Below are 13,861 nucleotides of genomic sequence, written 5' to 3' on the forward strand. Positions count from 1 at the left end.
CTTTATCATACTTCTCATATAATACCATAATTATACATTTCAGTCCTTCCCACCTATATTCATTTTTAAGCTTTTCACAAAAAGTAGTATTCTTTTTACAATCCAAAATGTATGGCTTTGTTGTTTCTTCTTTATTATACTCACAATTTTTTCTTTCCTCCATTACCTTACATTTCACATTCCCTCTCACTGGTAACTAATACAATCTTCCACAGAAAATACTCTCTTCTTCATAAAAATTATCAAACCTTTTTCCCCTGTCTTTTATTGTTCTTTTTATTCTTTCCATGGATTCACTATTTTTTTGATAATCATATTATACCATTCTTTTTTCCCATAATCATCACTTACTTTTAACTTCTTTAATCTCATTTTATTCTCATATTATTTTTCTTCCATTATATCATTTATTTTTTTCTTTCCCTATTGTTCTTCCCATACATTTTATAATTTTCATATAACATCTTGCATAGGAGCATAGGAACAAGAAATCACAGGCAGTATGATATGCTTAGCCATATACACTTTTAAGAAGACAAAGCTTTTGCCATGCCCTTACCTATTATTTATTTTCTCTTTCTTTTACCTTATTCATTAGCAAAAATAAATGCATTGATTATAAATATGCCATTTGATTTTTTATATATATTCCAACCACCTCCTCCTTTGTTATTATAAAGTGGCCCTCTTCTCACTAGGTACAGACTTGATCCCCAGATGAAACCAAAGAAATCTCTAATAACTCTTTTTCCATTTGAGTGGAAAACATATGTATTTCCATTAGATATGCTACTTTTTTCTAATACATAATATCTCTCTCTCTCTCTCTCTCTATATATATATATATATATATATATATATATATGGGTCCAATATGTAATCCCAAAATACTGAAATCCTGAATTTTCAGTATTTTGAAGTTATATAGCCGAAAACACAAAATTCTGAAACCCGCAGAAGTAAGAAATTCAAAATCCCGAAGCACGGAGATGTTGAATTAGCGCTTCTGCTGGTGCTGTGTGTGAATGGATGGGTGGAAGTTTAGGTACATATGTACATGTAAGTGTGTTGGTTAGGGGCTTTAGTTTGTGTAAGTGTGTGTTATGACTGTGATGTGTGTGTGTGTGTGTGTGTGTGTGTGTGTGTGTGTGTGTGTGTGTGTGAGGGACTATAAAATGTGTGGGTGTGAGTTTCCTTTGTGTGCCTATGCAATCCCGAAGTTAGAATATTTAAGTAGGCTTGCCCCCCTGCTTATCTGTAGTGTAGTATTATATATTTGATTGTGAGGGGAAATTGTGTGTGTGTGTGTGTGTGTGTGTGTGTGTGTGTGTGTGCTGTATGTGTAGTGTACATTCAGGATTTTAAAATTTGCGGTTATGGGGTTTCGGGATTATGCATTGTAGTTGTGTTTTTGCTATGTAATTTCAAAATACTTAAATTCAGGATTTCAGGATTTCGGGATTACATAGTGGACCTATACACACACACACATACACATACACACACACACACACACACTCACACACACACACACACACACACACACACACACACACACACACACACACACACACACACACACACATATATATATATATATATATATATATATATATATATATATTCCCCCCCCCCAAATAATAAATCGAGACTTTTCTAGCCAACAGTTTATTTGTTCCAGTAGCACTCTCTTTCTTACACACCAAGTTCACTCTCAAAATCCTTATTTCCTTTCCTGTTTCATTTCTTATTGAATTAATATTTTTTATCTTTTACTACATGTTTATAAAATCTGCTATATTGTTTCATTGCTCAGTGTATCACAGCCTTTAGCTGCATCATGTTATCAGTCTTACTTCTTTATTTTCTTTCAAAATCATCTGTACTATTTCTTTCACTATAATTGACTTTCTTTTACCTCTCTTCCTTTTATACCACAGAATCTTCATCTTACTACCTCATCCAATACCTTTGTCATCTTTTTTTGTAGTATTTTCATAAACATTTTAATTTTAGTATTCCCAAGTGTTACAGGCTTCCATTTTTTATATATTTTTTATCCTTTTTCTTACAAATTTTGCCACTCCTCTACATGTATTCTTTCATTATATCTTCCTTCAACAATTAATTTCATGTTTTAAATGTCTTTTTCATCTTTCTTAATTTTTTATAATATTCATTAATAATACCATCTATTTCTAGTGGTGATTCATTCTTTTCTTCTTTTTATCACATTCTCTATTTTTTACATTCTTATATACTTTTCCTCAAAATTCTTTACTTTTTGAGATTTTTTTTTACTTTCTGCTCTTCTTTCCCATCCATTCTCTTTTTTCATACATTTTCCCACAACAAATTTATCTTCCACCTCCATACATCTTCTTGCTTATATTTTGTGTCTCCTTTACCATCTACATAGTGTCAATTCTTTCTGATCTCATTTTATATATTTTCTTCCTCTTTTCTTAAATACGGAGAAACATCCTCTTTCTTTCTTTTCAGACAAAAATATTTACCTACGTAATATAAGTTATACTTATTTTCTATTCATTTTATATGTCTGTCTTTCTGTTTTCCTTATAATATCACTTCATTGTTCTATCTCTTTCTTATTTTCTATATTTCATCTTATTTCTTTTTTATCATTCTCAACACTTGTGAATATATTTTATACACCTGTTTATACACTACCCACCACTATGCCCAGTTTTTATAAAATGATCTCGTAATATAATCTTTTCATAATACATCTTCCTCTCTCAGTGTTTCTATCACCATTTTAAATGATACAATTAATCTCTTTATCCCCTTTTCCACCTTTATTATTTCACTGTCTTCCCATGTCCTCACCCATACTGCTGAATGGTTAGAAAACTCTGCCATCTGTACTTATCCTGTTATTTTATGTCTTTAGAGTAAACTGTATAATCAATTTTAGTCCTAAAAATTCCTCTTTTATATATCTAGTCTCTACTCTTTCCCATTTTTAAACCTCCATGTTTTATTAGTTCTCTTAAGATCTTATCCTGTGTTATTTTTCCCTTTCTTTCCTTGGGTTACAGATAACATCTCCTACCAACATAATCAACATATTCATTAACACATTTTTTTTTTTATTTTTTCAAAACAAGTGCTTCATCTCTGTCATATCAGTATATGCATAAATCAGTATTAATCTTGCACATTTTTGTCACATTCTCATATCACATATCACTACATTTCCTGGTGGTACCATTGTTGCATCTAGAATTTCTATTCCTTTATTTCATAAAATCCCTATTCCAGAATTTGTTTCATTTCCTACTGACCAAACAATTTGAATCCCCTGATTCTGACTGTATTCTTTTCCTTTTTTCATCTTAGTTACAGTTGGTATCCAGCAAGCAATATAAATATATATATATGTATATATATATATATATATATATATATATATAGTTACACTTCAGAAGATCAAATGGCTGAAATATCGATATTTCAGAAAATCGATCTTCTGAAACTGTAAAAAAAAAAAAAACAAACAAATAAAAGAAGACATTACTGCAGAAGGGCAAGCATGTATGCGTGTGTGTGTGGGTGTGTGTGTATATATATATATATATATATATAGATATATATATATATATATATATATATATATATATATATATATATATATATATATATATATATATATACATATATATATATATATATATATATATATATATATATATATATATATATATATCTATATATATATATATATAGTTCCACTTTATAATCTCGAAATACTGAAATCTCAAATTTCAGTATCCGCATACCATAAAGTCAAATTTTCAAAATAACAATAGTGCATAATTGTGAGTTTGACTAAGTCAAATTCGAGGTTATGGCTTTATGTTACGTAACGTGTAGTGCGTTATGTGGATGGCGTCCGGTGTAGTGCATGGATTTGGGTTGAATTTAAGGTAAGTGAGTGTTCTGTAAGGGTTTTGGGTGGGTGTTTGAGTGTATGTGAGTGTGTTTGTAAGTTCTACATGTGGGTTAGGGTAGGCAGGCAAAAGTAGGAATGTTTAAGTGTTAGATATGGTAGTGTTTGTATATGTGTGTTTTGTGTGTGTGTGTGTTTGTGTGTGTGTGTGTGTGTGTGTGTGTGTGTGTGTGTGTGTGTGTGTGTGTGTGTGTGTGTGTGTGCAAGAGACTGACAAATGTCTGGGTTTGAGTTCACTGTCTTTTTCTGTGTGATCTTGGAGTTAGTGTATATATATATATATATATATATATATATAAGTAGGGGGTGTGAGGGCACAGGGGTACTTGCCTCCCTAGTTATATGTAGTGTAGGTTTGTTGATTTGTGTTTTTGTGTTTGTGTGTATTTTGTTTGTTCATTTGTTGTAATGTGGGTTGGATGGTGTATGTGTTGTGTGGTGTATAGTGTGTTTGTATTCGCAATTTTGTCTTTCACAGTTTTGGGGTTTTGGGATTTCAAGCAATCGACTTTATGGTCCCGAGGTACTGAAATTCGAGATTTCAGTATTTAGAGATTATAAAGTGGAACTATATATATATATATATATATATATATATATATATATATATATATATATATATATATATATAGATAGATATAGATTTTTATTTTTTATACCATTCCGCCGCCAATCCTCATATATCATTTCTAATGGTGTTCATATTTAATGCTAAAATTCATATATCACACTTTCCCTTTTTTTGTAAGTGTTTTACCATCAGATATTATTTTTCTTTTCCCTCTCTTAAGTCTCCCACAAAGTGATTTTTCTTTATGTCTTATTTATTTTTCTCCCATCTTCAATTCTTCTTCTTCACTTTCTAAAAGGGCAACTCTGTTTTCTTCTCTTATATTAATAACCTAATTTGAACTGGTGTTTCTTCCTTAACCTCCTCTTCATTCTGTAACATTTCTTCAGTATCTCCTTCATTATATCACCTTCTATTTCAACAACTTCTGCAGTAATATTTTCTACTGTTTTTCTTCTGAGCTTTCCACTTCATCTCATATAAAGCATAAACCATAGGTGTATAAGTCTATCAAAAGAGCTTTGGACCTATATGCCTGCAAAAATTAAATTTACTTTCTCACTACTAAATCTAGGCATCCACTACAGGAAGTGTATAACTTACCTGTATACAATCAGTGTAATTTATTGTTTTTTTTCCATTCACGTGCCTCTTCCAGCTGGGCTAGCCTGCTCTGTTCACCCTCACTGCGCTCGGGCTCGCTCCATTCTCCTACCCTACCCGCATTCCCACCCACACCCAACTTCCTTACATTTGTACTGTCTAAACCACACCTTTTCCTTCACTCAAACCAATCAGCTTTCTCCACCAATTAACAATTCGTTTCTATTTTTTCCTCTACCACCATACTCTTTTCCTTCCTAGTCTCACTAAATTAATCTTTTCCCTCTCTGTATCCTCCTACCTTACCTCTATCTCCTATACACTTACTTCATATAAGAAGCACCCCCTAATCCTCAGTATCCTTAATTAGTGCAAACTCTTACAAATCTTTTAAACTCTCACTCTTCTTTCTCAAGTACTACTTACTTTCATCATGATGATTGCTTATCTTTTTGCTACCCTTCTCTCCTTCCTTTTACTATCAACCACATATCACATTGCACTCTCCTATCAAACACTACCACTTACTCTCCCCATCACTCACATCACCAGCACCATACCTCAGGCACAGCTAATTTCAACATCTCTCTTTCATTTCTCACCTTTACACCTTTGCAAGATTAATACATTTTCAAACACCACCCTCTTCTCTACTTTGAAGTGCTTATTCCTTGATCTCTCTAAGGCCTTTGATACTGTATCTCACTTTAAACTTCTAACTAAACTCTCTGACCTCCATCTCTCTAGCTCCTCTGTAAACTGATTTTCCACTTACCTGTCCAATAGGCAACAATCCATTCACTGGCAAACTGTCTTCACCCCCTTCCTTCCAGTCAGCACAGGGGTTCCGCAATGATCTATCTTGGCCCCCTCTTGTTCAATATTTTCAGTAGCAAACTACATTCTGCTTGTAAGCTGTCAACACTACTACAATATGCCAATGATTCCACACTTAGCACCACTGCCCATAGAATTCCTGATCTCTTAGCACTCACTCAGGACACTTTCTCATCTGTTGAAACATAGCTCTCACACAACCAACTAGTACCAAATCCTAAAAAAACAAAACTCCTTCTCTTCTTTCCTAGAACACTGGCACAACACAAATCCTCCTTTACCATCACCATCCTCAACAATTCCATCATTAAACCAGAACCTCATACCAAACTACTTGGCACCATTATTGACAACAAACTAAAATTTTACATACACATCCAACAGTGTATAAAAAAAACACCAGAAACTTGGTCTACTTTATAGTAATTAAAAAATCTTTACACCTTCTGCCAAACTCTCCCTAGCTCAAATCACTCCTCTTATCTTGTCCACTTTACTCTGCCCCTATCCTTACTAATATTCAATCTACACTACTGTCCAGACTTGCACAAACATACAATAAAATTGCCAGATTTGCCACTAATCTCCCTTATCGTTCCCATCACTGCCTTGCCCTTAAGACACTTCAATGGCCTGAATTCTATCACCAACTGCTACTTCCTCAGTTACACATCACACACTCCATTCTGAATAATCCCTCTTCCTGCCCCCTCTCTTTCCAACCTGGTATCTTACTACATCCCCTCCGACACCTTTGCACAGCTGACAAACACCTCCTTGATATCTCCAAACCTAAAAAGAACATTGGAACAACTCTTTATAAGTATTCAGTAGCACCTGTTTAAATGAGAACTAAATCACTATCTATAAAAGCCTTGGTCTTGCCTATGCCAAGCCCCCACATGACAACTAGCTCACTTACTCATCTTCTACTCTTTTTTGATCTATCACCTCTTTTTTGCCTTTTTTCTCTCTGTCATGTAATTTCATTTTTTACCCTCCTGTATTAAAAACATGAAAGTTATTCTAATGCTATGTCTCTTGTGTTTAAATACTGAGAGAGCCTGTTATATATTTATACTTTTGTAATGGTATTTTCATTGTATTACAAAGTACTGTGTTGTGAACTGTATCTTTTATCTTTATGTTATGTGCTTGTACATTAAAACATTATGTATTTGTTTTATCTTTTGCATGACTGTAAATTTTCTGGAGCTTTTCTATTTTATCTTTGTGTTATGTGCTTGTACATTAGACCACCATGTATTTGTTTTATCTTTTGCATGACTGTAAATTGTCTGGAACTTTTCTCCTCGGGTCTCCACTGAAAATGGGCCCTTGGTTCAGTTGGACTAACCCGGTTAGCAATTGTCAAATAAATAAAATAAAAATCTTTCCTTTTCTAATATGGAACAGTCAAACCAGAAGTGCCCAAATTCTGTACATTTGTTTTTTGCTATATGACACCAATGTTTTCCTTTCACCACCTGCTAATTCTGTTTCCAACCTCTCAGCTTTTTCCATGTGTGCTACTCTCTCCATGTCACTCCATTGTGCTTTTGTTCCTCCCTTTAGTACTGTCTCATTCATCAAATTTACAAACAGTGGTGTCTCCAATCCATCAATTTCCAACTTTGTAACAATTATTTAAGCTACTTCCTTCAGTAAGTTTTTTTATCCTCTGTTCATCTCTGCAGCGCACTCCCAGATTTTGGAATTCCTGGAATATCAGTAGCAGCCCTTTGGTGTCACCTAGAAGCTCCAAAGAAGTTCCCTGGTGTACAGGCCAAATGTCTCCTAGTATATATATATATATATATATATATATATATATATATATATATATATATATATATATATATATATATATATATATATATATATATATATATATATATAAATATATAAATACATATATATTTATATATATGTATATATATATATATACCACCTCCTATAGCAATTAATATAAGTGCCCCCCTTACTTTGGTCCAAATATTCTGCTGAATACCCATCCTGAAATTCTTTCTTTATCAAATTCACATGCTCATTTCTTTCCAGATGTGTTTCCTGTAGCATAGCTACTTGCACTCTGCATTTCTTAATATAGTTCACTACTCTTTCTCTTTTGTATACACCTGTGAGACCATTCACATTCAAAGGTAATATGGAAAGTGTTGCCATTATGATACAAAGTTATTATTCCCACCTGTTACATGTAACAGAATTTTTTTAAAACATGTCTAGTTTCAACTTTTGTATTACATGCATACACTAATGGTTGGAATGTTAATCTTTTATATGGTTGTTTCTTGTCATATCTGAAAACACCTCAACAACCTATTAATATAAATGCACAAAACTATGCACATCTTCAAATAATGAAGTTTAACATTCCTAATAGGAACACTTTTCCCAGACTGACAGCTTCACTAACAGGCTTTGCTTGACCTATAATTAAGGTTAGCCTTGCTAAGATGTATGTTACAGCCTGTGCTTCTGCTTACACTAAGTGCTGTTTTTGTCTTATCTTTATTATTCTCCCAGATGTATAAAACAACTCAAATACTTTCAGAAAACATTATCTTTTAGCCACTGAAATAAAATAATATTCTGTTTTTTATTGCCCTCTTATCAGATTGTCTCAATAGAAATATGGGAACTAGGTACACAGTTGTCTTCAGCCACATGCTTCTAATGTTGCACTGTGAACATTTATTTGCTAAAGGAAAACTTTTTTATCTTAAACTTGGTCTCAAACATTCTATCACTATGTTTTGAGACAAAGTTTAACACTAGGGGATTGGAAAAAGTTGACAGAACAACGTGAATTAAAGTGGATATTAGAACTGGAAGCAGATAGATTCCCTGGCCTTAATGCTAGGGCTTCTGTTAAGCCCTGTCTAAAAGCTAGACCCCTAAAATGAATATATACATATTGTATGAATTGTATATGTTTTTGTTTAGTAATTGTTTAGATATGTATTTAAGCTATTATGCATCAGGTTTTATTTTATATTTTATATGTACATGCATTTGTGTTTTTATATATAGGTATATATGTATATATATATATATATATATATATATATATATATATATATATATATAATATGTGTATGTGTGTGTGTGTGTGTGTGTGTGTGTGTGTGTGTATGTATTTATCTATGGCAAGAGATGTGAGTTGACTTTAAGATCTTGATTGCATTTCATTATTGCTTAATTGATTAATTGAATTCACATATATATATATATATATATATATATATATATAGAAGGATGTAGTGAGTGTTTTGTACATGGTCTGAAGAAGCATCATTGATGTGAAAGCGCTAACCTGGTATTAAATTATATTTGCTGCGTTTAGCCTCCTCGTTTCTGCATTTTTTATTTTATAAATAAATAAATACATAGAAGCATACATATGTGAATAAATAAGATATTTCAATTTATCTTGAATTCTAGTAATCCTCTCAGACAAAACAGTTGGTCTTCCATTACTGAATTAATATAAGTAAGAGCAGCTGGTCATTAATCTGGAGCAAGCATTATAGCATTATAGCTCTTGCCAACTTTTCATCAGGGACAGTAGTTTCCAAAACATATGTTAGCATCCCTCTGCCAAACACACACACACACACACACACACACACACACACACACACACACACACACACACACACACACCAAATATGTATATAAGTGCAGAGGGTTGATAGTTTACTGACTCACCCTACAGACGTTGGCATAAACATTAATTCTGTTTGGTACATCAGGGACATACCTATTAACCTATAAAAGCAAGGAATCTGGACAAAGTCAAAATTATGTGGTGGCAAAGGCCCAAAGTTAGGGATGATTTTTAAATATTGCTGATATAAATTTTAAAAGCTGCTAGAATAATAGGTTTTGCATTAACATACATTTTTTCTGAAGAATATGAAGTCTGAAACTTAAATATGTCATTATTTAGTGACTTCAGTCTTCGATGGTTTGCCAGAAAACCACAAATTTTATGAAGAATAGACCAGAAATATGAGACAAACATCAGGACAGTTGAGAGGTATTATAAAGGGAAGGAAGGCAAGTGTGACACCACATTCCAAAGATACCAGTGACAGTATACTTATGTGGGAAGACTGAGAACTGCAGTTGTCCAATGATTTTTACAGAGCAATGATAGAAATCATTAGGAGTTGTTTAGCAACAGCTCCAATCAGGTTACTTTTTTGCATTAGCAGACAAGGAGAGGTCTTAGTGGTGGCTTATTTGCACAGATAAGCAGCAGATGAGTTGATGCCCCATTCAGGCTTAGCTGTATGTCCTTGTACCCACTGATTACCAAGATGGACTCTCACTTTTCTGCAACACTGAACTGGAGTAAGCGGGTTGTCACAGAAAGAAAGGAAGAAAGAAAGATTGAATGAATGAATGAATGTTGCATCAGACAACAGAATGCAGACTATAGATTTCCTGACCTAAAAGGAAAGAGAAGTGTGGCTAATAGCTTTAAACTAATACCTGTTTGCTTAAAGAAAACATTATTTTAGTCATGTTTCATACTTCTTGGCTTTGAAGTGCAGTAATATTTGTGATGAACAGGTTCATGCTGATTACATCTACAAGGATAGGAAAAAATTCAATATCATTAGTGAAACATCCTTCCTTCTCATATTTAGCCACAATCTATTCCATCCAGGTACTGAAATCTTCAAAGTAGACAATGAAATAACTGATTTTTATGTACTTCTTTTTTCTTATACAGTGGATGGATCACAACATTGAACATACAGGGCTCTTTTATGCACTTTTGTATCCTTATATTGAAACTCTTGGTAGTGATTTATATGCATGGATTGCATGGCTCATTTACCTTGTGTTTTTCTATTTTGCAGATGTTTTGACAACATCTACCCATTCTGAATTTCATACAGTAAACCAGTCCAGTTCTGGTAAGTATAGTTTACATATTATGGCACATTTTAAATCACTGATAATTTTATATGTCAAATATTACTTTAATATAAAACTGAGAATTTGGTTCAAATTTTCATGTTACACATTTTCTTAAAGATATACACCCATCCATCAAAGGGGTTGAGTTTGAAGAAAAAAGTCTTAAGTAACATGTCATTAAGACATACCATGTCAGGCAGAGCTTCCTGTTTTTGTGTTTTTTCTTGGATTTGTAAGGTTAGATTACACAATAACATAAGATCTGTCCATGGAATGGTGTGGGTATGTGGACATCACATTGTTGTTGCCCAACAATGACATTGTGATCCCTATGTTAGGATTTGGCTTCCATCATCATCCTCAGAGAAGGACAGTTCCCAACATCAGGTTGCTTTATATCCATGGTGGAGGACCCTGATAATACTGCACTTATGAAAACACCTAAACAAATCACAAAACTATGTAAAATTCCTCCCCAAAGCCTGGTGAATGAAAAAAAAATACTTGCTGATATAGTGATTATAGGGAATTAATAGTTAACATGCCTTGTAACGGTGGCCTCTCTAGCTGCAGCCCTGATGAAGAAGAAGCCAGACACAGGTTTTTGAGTTAAAATATTGTACTTTTTAAGAAATTAGACAATACAGTTTACAAATGAAATACATAAACAAATATTCTCTTTTACAAATAAATGTAAGATTAAAAAAAAATATGAACAGACAGACGACACAAAAATCTCTGTTTGATAACCAGCTGATCCTACCACTGCCACTAACTGAAATCTAGGTATCTCTGACTTTTGTGCCACTTAAAAGACAGGCAGGCCAAATTTATAGACATAAGCATACAGTCTGTGCAACAAACTGCCTCTTTTCTCAGGTTAGAGTTTTGTACAATTTTTCACATTTTGTATCTTTGCTTCATCTTTAGAGGAAAAATGTTTCAGATTTTATACAGCTTTTTTACATTTTACATCTTTGCTGCACCTTTACTAGAGGAAAACATTGTACTTTTTGCATATCTTTTCACATTTCTACTGCGTCTAGTCCTTAAGTGAGTTTTTTCATACACCACTAAAGTACATAGCTTATGGAGACGATACATCCTATTACTTACTTATTCTCCTGTTGTGATAGAAATTCTACATCTGTATTGCTGGCACCATTATATCTGTCCCTGAATGTCAGGTTTCCACGATACAAGACAGCAGGGATCAAATTACTGATGACTGTTTTCAATAAGAATAACTGCCGTTGCAGTTTCTCTGTGTTCATTGACAGTGATTCCATTGCTTTACAAAATTTGTCTATTCTTAGTGTTTTTGCATCAAGCACGTTGGCATATATTTTCTGTTCTTAGTGGTTCTGTAACCAGGGAGTTGTCATATATAAGTATGGGGTCAGGGGAGGCTTGTCCCTCATATGGTGGTTGTTTGGTGGGGTTAACACCATACAAAAAAACATGCACAGTTTGAATTTTCACCTTTGAGGCATTTGGGGCATTTGTGTTTGGTTATGTGGCTCATAGGCATGTTTTGTTTCAATCTTTCACAGTAATACCACTGGTTCAACTCTTGTCCTGGATAGTCATGCTGTAGTACTGCAACCCAAAGCTCCATTTGAGGAGCTTAATGTTTTAACAGCTGTCTCTGGGTGACTACCTTCATGGACTATGAGGTTTATCCATTGTCAATTTTCTGCAATAGAGGTAGAATTCAAGCTTTTGGAGAGTCCAAGCTATCCCTTAAACATACCTTCTCAGCAGCTGCATATGATTCCTCCCTAGTCTGAGATGTATGTCCAAGATACACTGCTAGATGCTGTTTGCCCTGTCAGCTCCAAGACCATGGTTTTAAACATGTGTCAGCACAGTAAACTCTTTAATGTAATCAGGACTAGTAAGGATAAAGGGTCCATTCAAATGTTGTTTGAGCTTTTGTGATGCTAGTTGGAAGCTGGTGGCTGAACAATCTCACTGTTTTGTCAGATAAGATTTATAAGGGCAGGGGTTCTTGTGCTATAATGTGGCACAGACTGTGTATAATACTATGCTTTCTAAGGAATGTCCTTACCTGTGTTGGTATAACATAGACAGAGCATACCTGAAGGGCCTCTACCCCAACAGGCTCTGTCTGGATTTTGCCACCACCCGTCTAATGCCAAAAAGAAGGGCACTTCTGTCAATCCCATTGGGCATTTCTTTGCATTGATATGTTACCCTGACCATTTTAGTCTGCTTGACACAACCTTAACATTCTGAACAAGTTGCTTTCTTGACTGTAGACGACAATATCATCCATATAAGTTAGAGCATTGTCTTCATCTCCTATCAGGATGTGATTGATCAGCCTGTGGACTGTTTCTGGGGTAGTTTTTATCCAAAGCTCATTTTTGAAAATTCAGACAATTCAAAAGGGATAATACAAGCTCACGTCTCCATTGAAGTATTTACAAGGGTACTTGCCTGCAACTCCTAGATCAGTAGTTTTCAGATACTTGGCTTTATCCAACCACTGTAATCCTTCTTCTGTAATAGGCATGGAGAAAGCTTCCAATGCCATGCAACTGATTCATTTGAATAATCTACAGAGAACATGGCACCCCCATTTAATGTTTGATTCCTGGATTATCCTACATTTCCAATATCTCTGTCTATTTCTCACATATGGTTTCCTTGACTTACTTATGTAAACCATAAGCAACATACTTGAGTGGCCATTGAGCTATTTTCTCCACATAATGTTGCAATAATTAGGAGCACCTTAGCCTGGAAGTGAACACATCACCAAACTACTGTAGCACTGCTCAGATTTCCTGAGCCTGAGCAGGGGATAGATGTTTTGAATGCACTGCCTCCTTCAAGAGGTGTCAAACCAAGCTCCAATGAAAATATATGAGATCCTTTTCTAATTCTTCCTGTAA

At 34.0% G+C, this 13,861-nt stretch overlaps 1 protein-coding gene across 2 annotated transcripts in view; it reads left to right on the forward strand.

Annotated features, from left to right (window-relative positions):
- The window catches only part of LOC122806395 (receptor-type tyrosine-protein phosphatase U-like), a 1,549,454-nt gene that overhangs the window by 206,727 nt on the left and 1,328,866 nt on the right, over positions 1-13,861 (forward strand). For both annotated transcript variants that reach the window (XM_044076762.1, XM_044076771.1), the window contains exon 2: positions 10,880-10,936. In XM_044076762.1, the coding sequence (XP_043932697.1) occupies positions 10,880-10,936 (57 nt within the window). The remainder of the gene's footprint in view (positions 1-10,879; positions 10,937-13,861) is intronic.

The sequence above is a fragment of the Protopterus annectens genome, chromosome 1.part1 (assembly GCF_019279795.1).
Source record: "Protopterus annectens isolate FY-2018-M chromosome 1.part1, PAN1.0, whole genome shotgun sequence".
NCBI lineage: Eukaryota > Metazoa > Chordata > Ceratodontiformes > Protopteridae > Protopterus > Protopterus annectens.